The 21,771-nt window shown below is 36.1% G+C and overlaps 3 protein-coding genes and 2 pseudogenes across 3 annotated transcripts; 2 read left to right on the top strand and 3 right to left on the bottom strand.

The window, feature by feature from the left end:
• Positions 1-557: 557 nt before the first annotated feature.
• Positions 558-1,952, top strand: LOC120141108. Its single transcript, XM_039156048.1, has 3 exons — positions 558-776; positions 1,112-1,176; positions 1,381-1,952. The coding sequence occupies exons 1-3, from the start codon at positions 627-629 to the stop codon at positions 1,940-1,942; spliced, it is 777 nt and encodes a 258-aa protein (XP_039011979.1). The 5' UTR covers positions 558-626; the 3' UTR covers positions 1,943-1,952.
• Positions 1,953-4,521: 2,569 nt separating this feature from the next.
• Positions 4,522-5,041, bottom strand: LOC120141109 (annotated as a pseudogene).
• A 2,321-nt stretch (positions 5,042-7,362) lies between these two features.
• Positions 7,363-10,018, bottom strand: LOC120141132 (probable receptor-like protein kinase At5g61350). Its single transcript, XM_039156061.1, has 5 exons — positions 9,886-10,018; positions 8,812-9,359; positions 8,157-8,726; positions 8,020-8,108; positions 7,363-7,606 (listed from the first exon to the last, which is right to left on the bottom strand). The coding sequence occupies exons 1-5, from the start codon at positions 10,016-10,018 to the stop codon at positions 7,363-7,365; spliced, it is 1,584 nt and encodes a 527-aa protein (XP_039011992.1).
• A 5,132-nt stretch (positions 10,019-15,150) lies between these two features.
• On the top strand, positions 15,151-17,268 carry LOC120141034 (probable polygalacturonase). Its single transcript, XM_039155978.1, has 6 exons — positions 15,151-15,227; positions 15,345-15,671; positions 15,800-15,920; positions 16,000-16,174; positions 16,273-16,343; positions 16,439-17,268. Exons 1-6 carry the CDS (start codon positions 15,219-15,221, stop codon positions 17,146-17,148), a joined length of 1,413 nt encoding a protein of 470 aa, XP_039011909.1. The 5' UTR covers positions 15,151-15,218; the 3' UTR covers positions 17,149-17,268.
• Positions 17,269-18,200: 932 nt separating this feature from the next.
• On the bottom strand, positions 18,201-19,453 carry LOC120141035 (annotated as a pseudogene).
• Between the last annotated feature and the right edge of the window lie 2,318 nt (positions 19,454-21,771).

A 21,771-nucleotide genomic window follows, 5' to 3' on the forward strand; every position in this document is an offset into this window, starting at 1 on the left:
CCACCAAAGTACATTCATCAAATCCATATTTTTGTGGGCCACACGTTTTCGCCACTTCTCTCTCCCTCCCACATCCAGTTACAACGCGTTTTATTCACCCCCTCCCGCCTCGATCCGTCCAATTCCACTTGATTTTAGCAACTTAAAAAGATGAATGGCTTTAAAAACATATTCAAATTGACTAAAATACGCCTAAAATATTTCATCTGTGGAATCAACTGAACGCGATCATTAACATCCCCGCCCCCAATATATTAGAATAAAAAAATTAACTTTGGACAACTATCATGACGTGTAATAGCGGCAGCTTTTTTCCCTCTCGATGCCATTTCCCGAAAATAAAGAAAGAACCAAAGGACAAAATTGGAAAACGGAAAAAACAAATCGAAACATATGAAGGGCCGAGAAAGCAACAGAAAGTTAAGAAAACCCTGATTATCGAGTTCAATGAGATCTGCAGAAAAACACCACAATGCTATCAAACCAAAGCCCTTTTGGATCTAAATATTTTTCATCTCCTGGCTTTCACATTTTCTCTTTTATCCTTCTTTGAGTTCCCCTCCATCTCTTGCAATTTGCTTTTTTTCATATTTATTTGGTTTGTCTTTGGTCGATATCGATAAAGTATGAGGATTCGAAAGAATGCGAAGCTATCATCCGTGGTAAACCCGACGGGTTCCAGGTCCGAGAGTGTGCACGTGTGCGAGATGAACCAGACGCCATGGGATGTGGTTCCTTTCGCTCAAGTACCATGCCCATCGTATCTTCATCACCAGGTAACGAAAACTCTTTTGTTTCTCATATTTGTTGTTTCAAAAGAAATTGGTTCGTCCCTCATGGTAGATCTAGTTGCTCATTCTTCTTCCTTTGCCTCCATTTTATGTTTCTTTGTCTTACATTTTCATCTACATATCCCCTCATTTATCTTTTAGGGTTTTCCCATTTAGGGTTTCGATTAAACCCTAAACTGTCTCCTTCTCGTCGTGTATTTTCTTCGTAATAGTCGATTTAGGTTAATGGGTGTTTGTCATTTCTGAGTATAATTTTTCTGGTTCGAGTTTTCAGTTGCTTGCTAGTTTCGTTTATTGCTTTCTTTTTCTAAAAAACCCAGTTCGAATATGAAGATAGCTTTCATGGAAATGGGAGCTTAGGCGATTCTATTAGTGCTGTCGAGAGGTAATCCGCTTCATATTTCTTCGATCCGATTGGTTTTATTCTATTTGCATTCGTGATATTATATTAGGTTTTTTTATTCGTCCTCTAAAGATAGTCGAATAATTAATCAAATTTGATGATGGGTTAGCGAGTTATTAAAAACCCATTTTTTGATTATCCTAGGGGTGCTGAAAAATGTCGCGGTTTGTTACTCGAAAAACGCAGCGTAGCGTCGATGATGGACAGTGAAGATAAATTGATTATGAAAGTGGGAGGCATGATTATCGACGATGAAGACGAGATGAAACTGGGTTACCAATTCGGGTTCCAGACCCAATGCCAAGATGAAGAAAAGGGATCCAAGCAAGATTGTTCACTAAAATCTTTCAGCCACGATAACGGCAATAATCCCAGCAAGAAAGCCGGGAACCGCCGTGGACGATCCCGGGCATCCAAGAAAGGGTCGTCGTCGTCGAACCCGTATGAATTCTACTATTACTCCGGGTTCGGGCCGTTGTGGGGGAGGAGGAGAGGCGGCAGAAGCAGCAGCGAAATGAGGAAGAATATTATTATCGAGGGTAAAGATATTGAAATCGACAGCAGCGCTGTCACTACTCAAGTCAACAATACGACTCCGTCGTCTTCTTCGCAATTCGATAACAATGAAGAATTTGATATCGTCGACGATGTAGATGACGAGGAGGAGGACGATGAGAATGTAGATAGTGGTGGTAAGAATCGAATGAGGAAGCCTATTAAAGCAAGATCGTTAAAGTCCCTAATGTGATGATGATCAACAAAATGTGTCGAAGATTTGTTGTACTTTTTTCTTTTATGGTAATTGTTTTTAGATTATTAAGTAATTTAGTTTTGTTGGTTTTTTATATGATGTTGGGTTTGTCGCGGGTGAGTCTAGAATTTGCTCTGCCAACTTGTCAGTGGAGCGTGTGACTCGCGTGGACCAAAGCGAGGGTGTGTTTGTCAATGTGTGAAAACTGAAGGTGCTTTTTGTAATTCCCCTTTCTTTTTTTTTCAACGGGTTGTTTAGTTGTCGACGTGGCGTTCTAGGATCCTTGGAGTTAGAATTTAAGTTCAAAACGGCGACGGTTGGGAGTTTTATTATTTTGACTGGGTTCCAAGATATCACACTTGTAAATCTTGCTAAGGGAATTTTTTTTTAAATCAACGAAAACAGGAAATTATTATACGGCAATATAGGTTTCTTGTATAACACTCGAATCTGCAAGGATTTGTATTTTGTAATGTGCAAAAGCATTTAAGGGGCATAGTCACAGTTGCAGTGTTGTATGCTGAAACTACAAAGTTCAAGCCATAGTCATACTTAGAGTTGTTGATGGAATAAAAGATATTACCTGTCTCGAATGATTCACCCTATTGGGTTGAGCGAAGAGTCGTAGGTGGAAGGACCGTTGCCTGATATTTTTGTATAGTAGAGGAGTGGTTATCACTTATCAGGAAGAAGAAAAGAGGTACCAACCCTGTCCTTGTCTTATCGAGGAATATTTATAGTGATCTTTAATGTGTGTTAGTCATAATAACTGTTAGTAGCTTGACAGATTAGACAAATATCGTGGTTAGATTTTAAATTTTATATTTGTAAGTAACTTAAATTTATCAGAGATCTTTTATGAATATCTTCTTTTATATTGTACTTAGGGTCTGTTTGTTTCCCGTAATTGGAATTACGGAATTGATTTTCCCCGAATTCCCGTGTTTGTTTCACGTAATTCATTTTCTGGAAAATATTTTCCCGTGTTTGTTTCACGTAATTCGTTTTCCGGAAAACGTTTTCCCGTGTTTGTTTCACGTAATTCGTTTTCCGGAATGTAATTCATTTTCCTAGTAACATAATTTCCTTTGTGTTTTCTGTAAAATGACTTACGGATTCATTTTCCGTAAGTCATTTTCCGAAATTTTCACTTCAAAGCAAAAATACTCAAAATAATTTTATTTTATGAATTTAATATTAATAAAATATTTTAATATCATTTTCATCAAAATATTAATTATTAAAATATTTAAAATATATTTATTAATATTTATAATAATATAATATTATATTTTTAATATTATATAAAATAATCAATTATATTATAATAATATAAGATATTATATTTTTATTTTAATAATATATAATAAATTTTTTTTATATTTAATAATGAATAATATTATTTATATATTTCAATAATATTTTAGTAAAGATATTAAAATATACTAATTAATATTTTTAAAATATAATATAGTACTATTACTTTAATAAATAATTAATATAATTTATAAAATTTTATTTCACTAAAATATACCGAAAAAATGTTTAAATAACATCTTCCAAACATCATAAAACGTTTTCCAGATGTTTTCCAGAAATGTAATTCATTTTCCAGAAATGTAATTCATTTTACAGAAATGTAATTCATTTTACAGAAATGTAATTCATTTTCCAGAATTTAAATTCCAGTAATTCATTTTCCAGTAATTCAAATTCCAGTAATTCATTTTTTGGAAAACCAATTACAGCTAAACAAACATACCCTTAATTTAAAATTTTGTGGGGGGAATTGTAATGAAAGGAGATTTCTATGTAGTAGTAGAGATCCGGAGATGATATGGTACAACAGGAGTAATGAAAACCAAAATGCCCGCTCTAGCCAGAATTCAAAGTCAACGGTTCACGTGTATCTAAGTCGAAGAATTAAACTTAGTTTGGAGTTGGACTGAGCTTATGCACAGAATATTGGACCAAACTGAACTTGTTTGAAGCATTACTTCACAACTTAAGGGAGCCCAATAGCAAATACAAAGCTGCTTTCACTGGTTTCAAGGCAGGGGGCAACAAATAGACGAATAGATGGTTGTCGCATTGAAGTTTAGGCACCAAGTCCGAGCCTGTGTGCTAAAATCTTTCTTCCCATTGATTCACTTTCTTCTTTTAGTATCAAGATAAAGAAAACTGAAACAGAAAGTGAAGCCCCAATCTGTATATGCATGGGAACTGATGTTGAATTTTCACATTCCATTGCTAAAATACCCACAGCAACTTCCTTTTTGATGTCACTGTTTTTAATGTTACAGAGCAGCTTGGGGATTTAAAGCTTAGGGACAGTAACAGAGTATTAGAACAAGGATGGGTGAAGCACAGAATCCAAGTTCAATAAAATCAATCTTTAAGTGCATAAAATCAGTGCATTTTCTTTGACTCCATGGTTAGAACTTGAGCAGCTTTGACTAAAACCTGGACTCATCTGTTTAATGTAACCTTCAAACTGCACAACTTTTTCTCTCTCTCTTGCAAGTTAACTTGATTATAAACCATATTGTAATGTAAAATATACAATTTTCTCTATTACAAAGAACGCAAATTTACAATCCCGGAACCGAATGTACTCACTGTGTAGATCACCGACCCCGGAAGCGGCGCAGAGTCGTTGATTGAACTCATCCTGCAACTCGTCAGGCTCGAATGGTGTTCTGCAGAGCGGACATGTTTCTGATCATAGTCCATCCAACGATCCAAACACGCCCGATGGAAAACGTACCTACAATTCCTCGGCCACCCAATCTCTTCAGTCTTCGCCTCCTTCGAACTCGTACAAGCAAACAGCGCAACTCTCCGGCGGATCTCCCACGACGACGAGCTCCTCGAACTTTATAACAGAAAGGATTTCCCGGATCAGGAGGGCCGATACGGGCGGATTCTCGGGTCTTGTTCGGGTCCGGGTATCTTGCCGGGAGGGGTCCGTTTCGAGGAAATCGGAGAGTCCGATGTAGCTGAAAAGAGCGACAATTTCATGGCGGATTAAACCCAGAAATCAAAGCGTGTGAAGTGTGAACGAAGAGTTTCGGTATAACCAACTGGAAATCCCATGAAGAACTTTTTAAAAAGGAAAATATTTACGTGATCATAGAGAGAGAGTTGAGAGGGAAAATAGAAGTGACGAAGAAGAGGAACGTTTATATGGTTTGGTATGGAAATTAATATAATGTGGGTGATTATAGGTCACTGGCTGTGACAGAGATGGATAGTTGTGATTGGAGGTTGATGTTGGATTAGTAAGGGGTGCAGGTGAAATTAGAAGTAAATGGAAATATGTACACGAGTGAGCCGCGGGCAAAATCACTAATTAGCAACCATCATTGGCAAATTCAGCATTCAATCCTCCATCATTTATTTTCTTAATCACCGCCTCATAGATTTATTATAGGATTTAAATCAGGTAAAAATATTTCATAAGTATAATTTATATAATCAACTTAATTAAATGATTTGATATTAATTTAAAAATATAAAATGATATATTAATCTAATTTATTATTTTAAATGGATTTAGTTAATTAAATATCATTAAAAGCTTTAATTCTTGAAAGACATTATCAATTAAAATGATATAAAATGATTTTATTATTTTCAATGATATATTAACCTAATTAAAGATATTATAACTAATTTTTTTTAACTAGAATGAAAGTTGAGTAAAAACCCTTGGGCGTACCTCGTTTGAACTGGACAACACATCCATGCCCCAACTCATAACTGACCAAAATATTAATATAACGTCGATTTTTATCTTCCCGATCGGGTCAATTTAAAAATTCAAAAATCTAACTTATTAGATAATTTTTATGAAAAAGAGAGAATGTTATTCTCTTTAGAATTCTTGAGTTCAAACAGTTGTGTTTACAATGTGTGTTCATTGTCGAATGGTTAGGAAATTATAAACATATATTATATTGTAACCGTCTTAGAGTAATAAAAAATTTAAAAACCGATAACTTATTAAAATAACTAACAATTTGTTATAATTAAAAGAATGATTAACGATAAACGAATAATGTCGAACATAAAAATAAAACATACCAAAATTTACGTGAAAAACCTAAAAGAAAAAAATCATGAGTAGAGTAAAAGAAAATTTCACTATGTCAAAAAATACAAAATATATTATTATAAATATTACATCGCAAAACCCTAATCCCTACGGCCCTTGCACCCTGTCTTGTGGACCTGCAGCGGGCTTTGCCCGCCCTACAAGTCATACACATTTACCATTGTTTTGATTGTCATGGGTTGGTCTAAGAAGAAATTGAGGCACAACTCTAACAAAAACGGATTACATGGCTAGAAAATTATTAAACCATCCAAAATTAAACTGAATTAATTGAGGGAATGAATTTTCTCGGCTTAAAATGAAAAATTCCCTTCTCTATCAAAATTTGGAAATTCGACTATATATTCATTTGATAAAGAAAATTACATGTGGATGCTAGAGAATTATAGACAAGATAGATTAGAACTTGAAAATATCGAGATCTGTTGGATTTTGTGACTAGTGCACCATAAATAAATGGAGGGACTAAATAAGTCATTTAGAACAGTCTTTGTTGTCGTTTAAACTGATATAAAAGGTTGGGACAAGATTATTTGTTTGTTTTCTAACTAGTAGTCTGGTGTTTGTCTAATGGGTGCGTCTGTAGTTAGCCACTAGTTTGATTGATTTGGTAATTGGTTTATGTACTGTTGATTTGGAAATGAGTATACAAAGTTACCTAAAAAATAAGAAATAAAAGGGACAAAACCAATGTTAAAGCTTAAAGCAAATATGTTTGTCAAGGGACCCAAACCTAGAAGGTAGACCAAAAATAAAAATGTTTGATTTATGTTTTGGGTCACCTATCTTACAAACGACAATAAGCATATGAATGATCAGATTTATGTCCTCTTTCACCGTCTCTCCCGTGCTTGCCCTCCCACCCTACAGGGGACCTTGATCATAATCTTATCTACTTATCTTGGTTTTCATCCACTCTTCGGTCCCTGTCTTCACACTTACTTTTATCACTTTTCCTTTGCTAACTCGAAATACATACATACGAACGTACGTACACACATACATACATATACTATTTTGGTTTTTGATTTCGACACGTCTCTATTTATGTATCCTTCCAACACCACCAAATGCTTGCTCCCTGTTTTTCTGTCATTTATCTACCGAAACCTCTCTATGAACAGTACTGACAAGCTTAAACTAATAGACACAAAATGCAGATTATCTGCCAGACCGGACGAGCAGATTGTCGCGACGTCGGACAGCTAGCAAGAAACCTGACGCTTGGTTCAATGTAAAATCTAGTTGCTGCAATACAGGCACTAGTGAATACCATTAGACAAATTATAAAAGAAACTCTTCAAGTCGGGTCTCCCTCCATAGTGAATTTTGGTAACTCAAGTTCTGTAAGAGACCGGTGAGGGAGGCTTTCCAATTCTCTATCACCATTACAACCGATCATGTTTGGTGATTCTTCTGGGGTTTGTCCTTCCATGTTCTGCACTTGTTTCGCTTCCCTAACATACCGTCTCTTGTTCCAAAAATCCGCCGCACTAGATTTTGCAGCTATGGAAACACAGAGAGACAAACTATTATGGTGAAAGCTGTTCGCACAGCTTTCTTAGATGTTGAGAATACGTTTTTATAATGATCCCTCGGGTAAATGTAGAACCGGGTGACGATCCCGATTAAGATAAGGAACACGATGAATAAAGACGATATTATGGAGCCGAGTCATAGCCAGATGTTGGGGCCTAAAATGGCTGCCATAGGTTTATCCGTTGGAAGAGGCTTGAACCATATCCAACGAACTGGTTCCAAGTTATAGGTTGCGAGTTCTTTCTACCCGCCATAAAAAATATTCGAATAAAATGTAAAAAGAAGTTGGATTTTATGGTGAAATGCTCATTGAATTAAACAAATCATTACAGTATCACTGATTCAATCACAAACATTATCAGATTACAAATTGCAAAATAACATTATATACTGTCGAAACAGCTTAAATACAGATTACCAAACACAAAGCACTTCACAAGCTTCAAATTCAAACCCAAAAGAATCTTTCAACATGTTGGGAGCACCAATAGTATACTGTATTCCGAACTGATTACTTACATATTACAAAACCAGTGAATCCTTAAACATTTATACTTTGCTTGCCAATTGTTGCTTGCATTGCTTTGGAGTAGTTTCAGGGACGTCCATTGGCAACTTCGACCACGGCACAGAATCCGCCTTATCGATCCTCCTACGCATGAACACTGATAAGCTCAGCAACAAACACACAAGAGCAGTCAAAGGAAGCAGAATGTGACCACTTTTTCTTCTTGGCCAACACTTCAAAACTGATTCCGCCGGCACCTTACCATCGAAGCTACCCATCAAATTATTTATCTTCATGATCTCCACACCGTTCAGGATAGCATCAACCGTGTGTGCCATGCTCTTGTTTGAAGGTGCAACTGCTACATTCACAACACTAGAATGATCAGCATCGACCGCAAAATCCAGATAAAACGGAGAAGCCAACATGTAATTCGTAATGGCTGAGGGATCCAAATCCTTATATACCAAATGTCCGTTAACATGAACATTGAAAAACAACAATCCAAGGGATACACTAGCAATATCACAGAAATGGAGCCTGACAAGATACTTATAATCCTCAGTCACCGGCAACTCCCACGAAAGGTTCGCATTAGGAATCGAAGCATTCTTGCTCTCGATCAACCGAGCCGAATCATTACGTTGTCAGGACCGACTTCACGACTTGCACCACCTTTTTGGTATTTAATCCTACAGTTACCCTATGCACAACTTCAAATGCTTGTTGATTTAAACCCTCAAAATTCTCGAGATTATCACCATTCAAAGACTGAGCAGTTTCCGGTATCAAATCTTTAGGTGCAGATATCAATACAATTGCATTAACAAAAGCAAATTTCGATTTCCCAGCAGGAACGAAAGTAATTTCAAGCTTTTCTGAATGAACGCAAAGCATATATTCTACAACCTTAGGACCCAAGGAATTCCCGCCACTAAAATTGGTCAAAGCTACCAACCCATTAACCAAAACGTGAAATTGAGAGCCAACGAGATTCAATTGTGGTGTATTGAATCGGTGAAAATGGAAACGCACAATGTGTTTCTCTGGATCTTTGACATCGAAAACGTATTTCGACTGTGCCTTGAGAACTCTGGCGGTGTGGTAGATCGGAGGCAGACCCGGCAGTGAAGTTCCGGCACAGAGTGAGAACGAGTGAGGTGAAGAGAGATGTGCGTGAGCTGAATCGGGCAAATCAGAGACGAAGTGACGATTGTCTACGGTGGAGTCCAGGAAGGCGCCACAATTGACTAGATAATTGTCCACCGGTGAGAAGGATAAAGAGAGATCACAAAAAAGGAAGAAGGAAAGAAGAGAAACTCAGTGTCGCAAGTAAATTTTCCATGGGAGAAAACAAAGTCACTGATCAAAGAAACATGAGAAGGAAAAATGGGGAAGTAGATGCGAGTCAAAAGGATAGGAGCTGAGTTAACGCGAATGTGGATGGGTAAAGACAGTTGTGGGTTCTTTATAGCTTTAGGGATGGAGTAGGTAAGAAAAGCGCGTTGCTGAAGGCGAAAGCAAATAATCCTTCAGAAAGCAAATAATCCTTCATTTCAACATCCCATAGTTTATAGTTTACTCCATTTGGACGTTCAACTTAATTTCTAGTGTGTTATATATGTTTATCAGGAATAAAATTTTCGAATAATATAGTGAGAAAAAATAATGGCTGAGATAATGCTATCGAGAGATTCTTTTTTCGAATAGGGTGATTGTTGTAGTGTGTTCCGGAGTTTCATTGCCCTCCTTGCGTCTAAGCCTTAGATGCATTGCCTTCCATGCGTTTATCAACTTCGAACAATCCACGACGAACCCTACGGAGACGTCGTGCGGTCCAGGCGTCTCCCACCCTCGAAGTCACACTACCTTCCATGCGTTTCCCGCCCAACGACGCCGCATGCTGCATGCATGCAAGTTAGGTTGCCTTGCAGGCGATACACAACGACGCTGCATGGCCCATGCATGCATATTTTGATTATCATAAAATACCTTCAAATAATTGAAGCACACTTCCAAACACTCTGATTATCATAAAATACCTTCAAATTCTCCAACCTCTTATCAAAATTTGGTCGACGTAGTTCGTATCATGTTTCATAATATATATATTGTGTTAAACCTCAATTAAAAAATCACATAAATCAATACACACATTTGAAAATAAAACTTACCCATGCTAACGAACTCGTTACGAATGCGGGCGTTATGAAACCGATCGATATTATTCTTACCAATATGGCGTATGCAAAATGTGGGATATGCATGCGGATACATCCAACGACTTCCTAGCCATTCAATTGCAGCCAAAATGCATGTTCCTCGAACGGATATCAAGCAAACTCCATCTTCTCGAATGACATATTGACGTAGATTGGTCAAAAAGAAATCTCTTGCCTCTGTTGTCTCTCCTTCAACAATGGCGAATGCAATTGGGAAGATATTTTGTTCACCATCTTGCGCAACTGTCATCAACGATACATGCTTATATTGACCATACAACCATGTAACATCTACTTGGACCATATGTTTTCAAAATGGAAATTCTTTTATGCATGACTTGAATGCCCAAAAGAGTTTATGAAATATTTTCTTCACTGGAACAAGTTGACCTTCTTCGTCATATGCATGTATAGTTTGAGAGTTAACTATGGTTCTCAGAATGAATCGCTTCATTGGTTGTAACAAATGTGGTAACTCATTGTACAATGTATCCCAATCTCTATATGTCAACTTTATTGCCTTCATTTTCACATTCCAAACCTTGTCGTATTTTACTTATTATCCAAATTGGCTGCAAATAGATGCAACTAACATTGAACAAAGGTTTCAACCAACACCTTCACGTATTTGCATATTACATCGGAGTCCAATAGTCGGTGGTCTTGTTCGATTGAGTTTCACAAACATGTGTGAGGATTATTATACCTTGTGATGACCCATGCATCGTGCCTATGAATTTTGGACATTTTGATCTTCCACTTGCACTTTGGGTCATATTTAACACAGTTCGCATATATGGTTTTTAGGTTGGACTCTACAATATGGACATCAACATGGCATTTAATGCAATACTCTTTAATCGCTAACTAGCTTCATTTTTTCCTCTAAATTGCATCCCAACCGAAAATTCATTAGAATTTTTGAATGATTCAGCCATGTGGTATGGAGGTATATGTGGTATGTCTGGGAATTATGGTGCCCTCATCGCATCATAGTCTATCTCATACATGTGAGGGATAGGTTGATACGGTCAGAGTAGGTGCACCACTACAACAAAAATTATCATCGTCGGCCAAAATGGGTTCCTTAGTTTCTTCATCTTCGTTGGAATCATCATGGATTTCTCTCCATCGATTTTCAGCATCAACAATCAATTTCGAATGATATATGTTTCTCTCCTCATACTCTACTGTTGCAGATGTTTCATCGACTTTATTTTCACTTTCCAATAGCGCTATAAAACTGTTTATCGATCTGTATATCGGGTCCTTAAACTCACTTCTGAAAGCCATTTGAGATGAATTTTTAGGCACATTTTTTATGACCCAAGAACATCAGATATCTTACGTACATCAACAAATAACTCAATAACTGCAATATTTGTTTACTCATGTTATGTAATCCAATCACAGTTCCAATATCATCATCTTCTTCAACTGGTACTGCAACATATCTAACTGGATTGTGACATATCATAAACATGTACTTCAAACCATCAATTGTAGCTCGAATTTTCCTTTCTATCATCTGTTGCATTTCTACAAATGTGAAGTCCCTTCTGAACATCATATTTATAGGCCTTTCAGACTGAAAAACAACTTCGACCTAATTTTCATAATATGTCCATTATCGTGAAAAAGTTGTTGCTTATTTTCTCTACAAATTCAAAAGTTGTATTTAGAATAAAAATTATGGTACACTATGATCATAAATCGTAAAAATGATATTATACAGTATAAAAATAATATTAACATAACAACAATAGTAAATTTAACAAATATTTATAAAAATAATATTAATATAATAATCAATAGTAAAATACATCAAATAAAATTTCTTCAAACTTAATTCACCGTTTTTTCAGCAAAAAAACAAACAAACTATTGGACTAATTTCAAACAAAATAATATAAATTTAAACCAATTTACCATATAATACATAATCAAGTTAGAATAACGAAAGAAAAAACACACCCCAAACTATCTGAAATGCTCCTTCTATTAATTTTCTTTGTAATTGCTTCATCTATCAATTGCAATTGTTGCTCCTATCTTTAGCTTTAGATGATCACTCCCAATTTCATTCTTGCATATATATAGCTAAAAGAAATTCTTTCTTTGTGCTCAACTTGTTATTACAGGGTATGAGTTAGGATAGTGATATGAGTTAAGCTTTTATCATTTGAATATCAGTTACAATCTCGAATGTCAGCTACCAGCCTACATCTACGTGATTGGTGCATCGGTCATGCAGTAGAAGAGACGTATGGAGTGCATGGCGTCTTCGGATTTTTGGGGGTGGGAGACGCCTAGACTCCAAGGCGTCTCCGAGGGGTTGGCATCGGGTGGGTGGGAGATGCCTAGACTCCATGGCGTCTCCGAGGGGTGGCTCCATAGACGCATGGACGACAATGCGTCACCGTTGGCGCAAGGTATGGATGTCGGGAGGGTAATACGTCTCCGGGCTAGACTGTAGTATTCACTTCATTCGAACAAATAATCTCTCCACAACATTATCCGACGAAGTATTGTTTTTCTCACCGCGTTATCCCACAAAATCAGCCTGTTTATCAGCCATGGGAAATATCAAATAAAACTAACCTGTTTTAAATGGCAAGTTGTGATTAACTTTATGTAAGTGAACTGTGAATGATCCAAGTTAGATTCCCTGTGTGGTGCACTGGACTTGTCCTATGTACATTTGTTTGGGCATGTAACTCAACATACATTCCTAAGTCTAACCAAATTTAGGCCCCTTTTTAATAAATTTTAATTAGCTTGGGTTGCAAAAACAATTGGATCCGTTTTATTGGCTCAAAAATACACCAAAGAAACTGAAATAATGCATTTTACCTTTTATATATATATATAAAGTTAGATTTGACTTATACAGTGCAAAACATTTAATCATTACATGTTTTTGGATTATTGATTAAGATTAAAAAAAATTAAATTTTAAGAAAATTTATTTTTGTAATGTAAAAATATTATCATTTTTACTGTTAATTTCAATCATATATTTGTATATATGTGAGGTAGGATTTGTTACACAACCTAAAATTTGAAAGTTTTATATATTTTGAATTGTTGGGTTAGTAAAAATAGATGAATAAGATCAATAGTAACAAATGAGGAGATTTTAATGAAAATGAAGTGGATTATTCTTAGTTAAATATTTAATCTTAGCCGTTTAATTCAATTAACCAAACAATCTAAAATATGTGAAAAAGTTTTAAGTTTTATGCTGTGTAAGTGGGGCGGAAATTTTTTCCACAAGTGGGATTCTAATGCTTCCATGCGTCCTGCTCAAGACTAGAGTTTTAGTTTTTAGGGTTTAAAGTTTAGAATTTAAGTGTATGTTTAAGAATTACGATTTAGAGTTTAAGTTTAGAGTTTAACAAATATGTTTTAAAATTTATTTAAATTTGTAAGATGACATTCAAATAAATATGCTTATGGAACATATATTTTCTATTGCAAGTGAATGAAATAATAATCACACATATTAAAATAACTAGCAGTGTAGAAGAATTACTCAATGAGAGGGTATTATTGTCATGTACTTTATTTAAAACTCGTAAATTCTAAATCTTAAACAAAACACACGAAGACAGAATTGTATGATAACTTCTTACTATCAAAGTGCAAAATAATTAAAAAAAACTATGAATCTAAAAATGTATATTTAAAAAAATTAAAAAATATAAATAGTTTAGACCAAATCCTCGTCTCTTCAACTATCTACTATCTCACTTTTATGTCCAATTTACTGTAAAATCTTGATTTTTTTTTGTTTAGTTATATGCTATTAATTTGATTAATACTGAAAGAGAACAATTGCCTGGTAAGTCAATAAAGACAGTGACTACTGATTACAGACATTCAAACGATATCCTAGCCTAGTATGTGGATTAGGGCTAAGAAAACACCAAACTCCGAACCTGACTGGCTCACGTGAAGTATATGATAATTGAATTTGGGAAGTTGAGTGTTGTACTACACACTGGTGTGTTTGGTTTTTCTTTCATTTCAGACTCTGGACTTCGTTATCGGATAATAAAGGGATATTATTTTTTGAGAAGAGAGCGCATGGGTAAGGGATAGTGCTTCACCCAATGCCTCACAAGAATGGATACGGTCATAGTGGAGCCGAAAAGGAAAACTGCAAGCATATGTCTTGCAATAGAATGGGACTCATGTGAACTTCACTTTTTCACATTCATACATTTTCTAACAAGTGGCCAAAACCTTATTATTTTTCAACCATAAATGCACCCCGGCCCCACTCTTTCTTCTATTTATTCTCTCTTGCTGATCTCTATAGGTGAAACCATTTCAAGGTGATGATCAAGCACGAGACACCTCCTAAATCCTAATTCTAGTTATGGTAGAAACTAAAAAGATTGTACATTCTAGATAAATGTGATGGAAATGAGGGTGAATACATGGAAATATAAAATACAAAAAAATTCTTAAATTATATAAAAAAAATTAAATTTTCCGGAGACAATTATTGTAACCGCTATCTTGGTTGAATGGATCGGCCTACTTTCATTATCATATATTTACCCGTGAATGGGTCGGCAATGGTGGTGGGGGTAGAGGCAAGAGTGCCAACATGCTCACGAGATCAAAATATTTTACGCTAACTCCAAGAAAAGTGACCTAAATGACCCATTAAGTGGACCCATTCACTCACCCACTCTCCAACACTACCAGCCAAGCAGAAAAAAAATACAACTCCTATTTTTGTCCACAAGATTAAAGAAATAGTGTAAAGAAAGTCGCACTCTCACATAATGCCCTTTGTATACAAGAGTGCTACCTCCACGTTATATATATTACACATTTGTCTCTCTTCTCATATCACAGAATCATTTTCCAACAATGGAGTTGGTAAGATTGAGTCCCTCCATTTACAAACAAAAACAAATGATTTTCTGGTTTTGTTACCAAACTATTTCATGTTCCTTGACAGTCAATGTGTATTACTTTGCCTTGTTGATCTTGCAGGTAATCAGTATGTCCATGGTCCTTGTGTTAGTGGCATTAATATTGGGAGCTGAGGCCAGGAAAGGAAGGGTATTGGAGTCCTTTGAGTACAACGCTATTAGTTGCAGAGGACACTCTGCATTGATAACGGATTTCGGCGGAATCGGTGACGGTAAAACATCGAACACCAAAGCATTTCTTGATGCAGTTAATCATCTGAGCCAGTATGCATCCGATGGCGGTGCTCTGCTCTATGTTCCTGCTGGACAATGGCTAACTGGGAGCTTTAGCCTCACCAGCCATTTCACTCTCTATCTTCACAAAGATGCTGTTCTCTTGGCTTCTCAGGTTTGTTTCCCTACATTGAATTTCATGTCGTCGGTCCGCCGGTCGCGACATTCGAAGCTTGTAAATTGGAAGTTATAAATGGTTAATATCTACCTTTACTGACTGTTATGGCTGATGAACTGGTTTAGGACATGAGCGAATGGCCGGTTTTGAAGGCTTTACCGTCGTACGGTCGAGGAAGGGATGCAGCCGGTGGAAGGTTTGCCAGCCTTATATTTGGAACTAATCTCACTGATGTCATTGTTACAGGTAGATTCTTGAACTGTGTTTGTATATATATCAGCATTCATTTTACAATAATAAATCTGTTTTATGTTGTAATTATCAGGGGCCAATGGTACAATCGACGGTCAAGGTGCATTCTGGTGGCAAAGTTTCCACAAGGGAAAACTGAAATACACCCGACCTTACCTGATCGAATTCATGTACTCCGACAATATCCAAATTTCAAATGCAACTCTTCTCAACTCTCCATCATGGAATGTTCATCCAGTTTATAGCAGGTATCTTCAATCACATCCGTCCACGTGTCAAAAGGACATATTATAGAGGGACAGGATTAATTGACCTTTGTATTTTTTTTCTTCATTATTTGATGCAGTAACATTCTTGTACAAGGCATTACCATTATTGCTCCTATCACATCTCCAAACACAGATGGTATCAATCCAGGTACTGCTTTTTCAGTTTCAAGCCAGCAATGATTTTCAAGAAATTTAAGCTGTTAATGTATAATTACAATTTATTTATTTGAATTTGATGATCAGATTCCTGCACAAATGTTAGAATTGAAGACAGCTACATAGTTTCTGGGGATGACTGTATAGCAGTGAAGAGCGGTTGGGATGAATATGGGATTTCATTCGGGATGCCGACCAAACAATTGGTCATTAGGAGGCTGACATGCATTTCTCCTTACAGCGCGGCCATCGCGTTGGGAAGCGAGATGTCGGGTGGAATCCAGGACGTGAGGGCTGAAGACATCACCGCCATCCATACGGAATCCGGGGTCAGGATCAAGACTGCTAGAGGAAGAGGCGGATTCGTGAAAGACATATATGTGAAGAGAATGACTTTGCATACCATGAAATGGGTGTTTTGGATGACGGGAAACTACAAAGCACATGCTGATAATCACTATGATCCCAATGCGTTGCCGGTGATTCAAGGGATCAATTATAGAGACGTTGTGGCGGATAATGTGTCGATGGCGGCTAGGTTGGAAGGGATTGAAGGAGACCCTTTTACTCAAATATGCATATCCAATGTCACGATCGGAATGGCAGCTAAGGCTAAAAAGATACCGTGGACTTGCACCGATGTCGATGGGATCACGAGTGGAGTAAGTCCTCGGCCGTGTGAACTACTACCGGATCAAGGGCCAGAGAAACTCACAGCTTGCGACTTTCCAGCAGAGCCTTTGTCCATTGATCAAGTGGAGCTCAAAAGTTGTACCCTTGGGACGAATTACGTGTGACCTGATACTAGCAAAGTAAAACCAAGTTGGCAGTTATATGTACTAAAGAGCTCTCATAGTTGGGAGCTTTCGAGTTTCTGTCTCTTAATTTACTTGATGAAAGTGTCACATTTCATGTAATATATAAATCCAAATGCATTTTACCAAAAACTAAAACTAAAAACCACCTCAAAAGTTCGGTAGATCGAGAGAGATCGTGGTCGGCTTAGCGCTATTGACATAAAATAAACGCATTTTATTAACTAGTAACGTGAATAGCATCGCTCCGTTTATTACATAACTTTGAATTTCAACCGGATAATCAAAATCAAAAGCTAAAAGTTCAGTACAACAAAGGGCGCAGCTTGACTACTCGTACGGTTGATGAAGCAAGACAAATCCACCAAAAATCTTTGGATTTGGCGAACTTCAGCACAGTAGCATAGCACTGGCCTCCACCAAATCCTCTGATGGTCTGTGCACAACCCCTTCATTGTCCCTGGCAGTCCGTCTTCTTGGCAGAAAGCACCATCAACAACATTGAGATTAACTATGCAAACTTCAGGTGGTGTCCACTGCACCACTCTAGTTCATGGTGGTAGAGCATCGAACTCCTAGCATTATTGTGCAATCAAAACATAAAGAAAAGCCAGTTACCATTAGCCACCAGGTCATCGGAAGGACGGTAGTTAAGTCCAGTCCATGACCACATGCTGGTTAAGAACAAGATAGCCCAAGAAAATGTCTTCTCGCTTTTCCCGCCATGGTAGTATCTAATCTCACATTGAACAGCAATGTCAATTTCACCAAATCCGAAATTAGTATTTGGATAAAGGTTCATAATTCATACCATTGTTGTTTGTATTGCCATTCCTGCATTATATCCCTTGATCATACAGAGAGTAGATGTTCTAAACATTCAATGCAATTGTGGCAGGATCATAAATATTACAAATTGAGAAGAAATAACTGCACTAAGAATTTATAACAGTTATCCATTGTCATACAGTATGCGTGTCAATAACTGTAGGAAAAATCCTAGGCGAATGGAAATTTATAGCAAGTACTGAACATTTGCAAAGAAATATGAGCCTTTTATATAACTTATAATATAGAATGACAAGGATACATTTACAACCAAGTGACTACTATCATAATACACCACGTTACAACTAAATACCAGCGTAACCCAACAGTAGTATATGTCGACTGGTTGCTCTTTTACATTTTAACTTAATTACATTCCTATGATTCACCTCACAAGTTGCTCTTTTACATTTTTTCCTATCATTGAATTCGGGGTAGCATCACCGACCTTTCTTAGATTACAAAGCAATGCATCACGCCCTGTCAAAACTATTTTGAAAAAGATATCTACTTCCTTTGAAAGATTATCCAGCCCTTGTGCTAGTTTCTCTTCAGTTGTTCTCAAATCCGAAACAGAATTCTTGAATGACTCCCTTTCACTAAGACCCACTCCAATTTGGAGCAAATGAGAGAATTTCTTGACACATGCATCAACGGCCTCCAGTTCTCTTAGAACTGTAAATTTTCCGGACGAAAATATATTTCTAATTTCTACATTCAAGGCAGTTTGGACAACTAAAAAAACTTGTGCCCATGGTAGTGTATTAGGGACAGTTAAATCTAACAAATGCTTCGAAGAACCAGAGAAAGCAGCAGCAAAGACACTGCATATATGTAGTTGCCACCTTAGCTCCATACATAGCTCGCATCAACACCTTTCCTTTTGAAGAGTTCTTAACTTTTGGCAAATTCAGTGATTCCACAAGGTTGTCCAAGATTGGCCGACAAGTTTCAATTCTGGGGTTTTTGGAGCTAATGTGCTCTTTCCAGCTATCAACTGAGGAAGAGGCCCGTGTGAACTGCTCTGGGGAGTCGGACTCCAACTTATGTAAGACATACTGAAGCATGAGATGGCCTTGGTTGAGCCGTGTAAGCTCAGAGGTAAAAGCATTACTAATATCAAGAAGCTTCACACTGATATCCAGGTATACATCCATCCATTTTTCATCCCAATCAGTCACAGGGAGGTCAAGCTCAGTTATCAGGTTCTTTATGTCACAATGAATCTCAGAAAGTGACTCCATTGCCAATTTCATCCATGACAAGCTGAGTATGTCACCCTTATCTTTAGGCACAAGTTTTTCCAGCCTCTCTGATAAGGTGGCCTCAAAAGTGCTCAATAAAGAAAGAAGTCTTGGAGACAACTGAGAACCCTTGGGCGATATCATACGGGAAGGATTTCCAAAATTGAAGAAAGGGCGATTTGGTTCCTGAGGACGACTCATCTTGACGTATTTAACTACAAAAAATAAAAGAACAAATTCAATCATCAGAACCCAAACACTAATAACATTAATAATTCCAGGGTTATAATAGACAAAAACACCCAGAAGTTTCTATAAGTAATCATCTTTATAATTACAAGTACAGAAGCCTTAAAGCCGTAATCTCCATAACAACAACAAACCATTAGTTCCAGGACAAGTCACACAACAACAAAAGCATTCCTCTGAAAACCTCCCTCTCGTTTCTAATGAGAAGGCAAATTAAGTTGAACCTTTCTTCGAAACTATACCCAGCAGATCTAACTACCAAAATACCTCATAAACATCAAAATTCATTACAAATTAGATCAGACGAATTTTTGGATTAAAAAAAGATTGACCGCGGTAAAGACCAATTATTTTACACCAAAATCATGACAATATATGCAAAAGATCTGGTGAAACAGTAAAATAAGGAGACATGTTTGAAAACAATCAAGTCAAGGTAGCAAGCGAAGATCTCCTTGATCTCCTTCATTTTCTTTAAGGTCGTCCAAGAAAAAACTGAAACACACATATTTAAAAACAATTCTTTAACGTCCGAAGTCATAAACACGTAAACTAAAGTCAGATCTAATAAAATTATCAAAAAGATATCCGCAAACAAAATTGAAAGTAAATAAACCAATTATATATGTAACCTTACCCAGTATTAGATCCTTAAATCCGAACAGAAATAAAAACTCTCGACAGATTGATGGTGCTTTATTAGGAAATTAAGCTTAAAAAATGACAACCTAAAACTAAGAATCCTCAACTACAAAATTTCTCGGAAGAAATTGTGTTTCTTCCCAAACAAACAAATATGGGAGAATTAAAAAGATCTAAAGAAAAAGAATAAAAAATATCAGAAACAAATCATAACCCTAACAACCTTCATCTCATAATATAATAAAAGAATTTGTGTTTCTTCATAATTGAAAAGAGAACATAGAATTGAAACGATCTACAGAAAAGTAAACACAAAGGAAATGAAAAGAGAGAATTCCACCTGACGTATTAGTACTTCGTAATCGGAAAATTTCAATGAAATCTTCAACGCGTATTGGGTAAAATCTTCCCGTTGAAATTCCCCCTTGGAAATACGTGGTAGTTGTAGGAGAGAGTGTTGATTTAACCACTACCTGTCACGAATATTCTGTCACAGAATACATACGTGGAGGATAACGATTGGGGAAAATGGGAGATATTAGAGCGGAGGTTAGTGCCGTTTTGTCTTACAGGAAGGCCGTCGGCTGGAATTTATCTTTCAATGGGCCATTCCCCACACGTCAGCCCTGCCTAACAAAGCCTTTTAATATATTACGGAAATCCAACGGGTACAAATGGGCTGCCGTGCCAAGCAAAGATCACTGCGTTTAGTATGATATTTTTTTCCTTAATTACGAAAATCGGATATATTAATTAATTCAATATCTTTACAAATTTAATAAATATAAAACACCAGTGTCATCGTAAATTGAAATTATCACCAATATTTTTTATATTTATATTTGAAAGTAATTTTAGTTTTTATATCAATTTCTGTAAAAACAGTAAATTATTTAATTCTTTTATAAAGTAATCAAAACGTTTAATTGTAATTAAGAACAAATACGAAACGCATTTTTAAGGCTTACTTAACGAAATTCCCATAAGAAAGAAAGTTTGTTTGCAAACCCTAGTTTTTGTTTTTGGTGTGTGCTGCCGTTAAATTTTTTTCCTTTCTGTCATTTTTGTAACCGACGACGACATTAGTTTAGTGTTGGTCGTCCATCGCCTTATGTTGTTTCATTAATTTAATGTTTTTAATTTTTAATAACTCTACTTATATGACACATTTTTTCTATATTTTGATACGTTTTCGATCGTTTTGATTATTGTTTTAATTATCCTTTTTCTCAAGTATTGATTTGACATCATCACAACTGATCAAGATGACACTCATTTGTTATTATGGATCTTTCATGCTTTGAACCATCATATTGAATTTCGATACGTGATTTGTGTTTGTGAATAGTTTTCTCACATCGTTCAATTTTGATTTGTGGTTTGTCGATGTTGTTTCGATAGTTTGATTTCCTTTTTTGGTTTGTTTGTCGATGTAGTCAAATTTGTTTGTATCTAACTTTTATTCGAGTTTATTTTATTAGATTTTTAATATTTTTCTTAAATGATCATTGTGTGATCTTAAGAGATTAATTTCTTACGTTAAAGATTATAGAAAATATTTTTTATTATGTATTTTTAATTTTATGATTATAATTGTGAACTTTCATTATAATTTAAATATTTTTTATTTTTAATAAATTAA

The sequence above is a fragment of the Hibiscus syriacus genome, unplaced genomic scaffold, assembly GCF_006381635.1.
Source record: "Hibiscus syriacus cultivar Baekdansim isolate YM2019G1 unplaced genomic scaffold, ASM638163v2 tig00110793_pilon, whole genome shotgun sequence".
NCBI lineage: Eukaryota > Viridiplantae > Streptophyta > Magnoliopsida > Malvales > Malvaceae > Hibiscus > Hibiscus syriacus.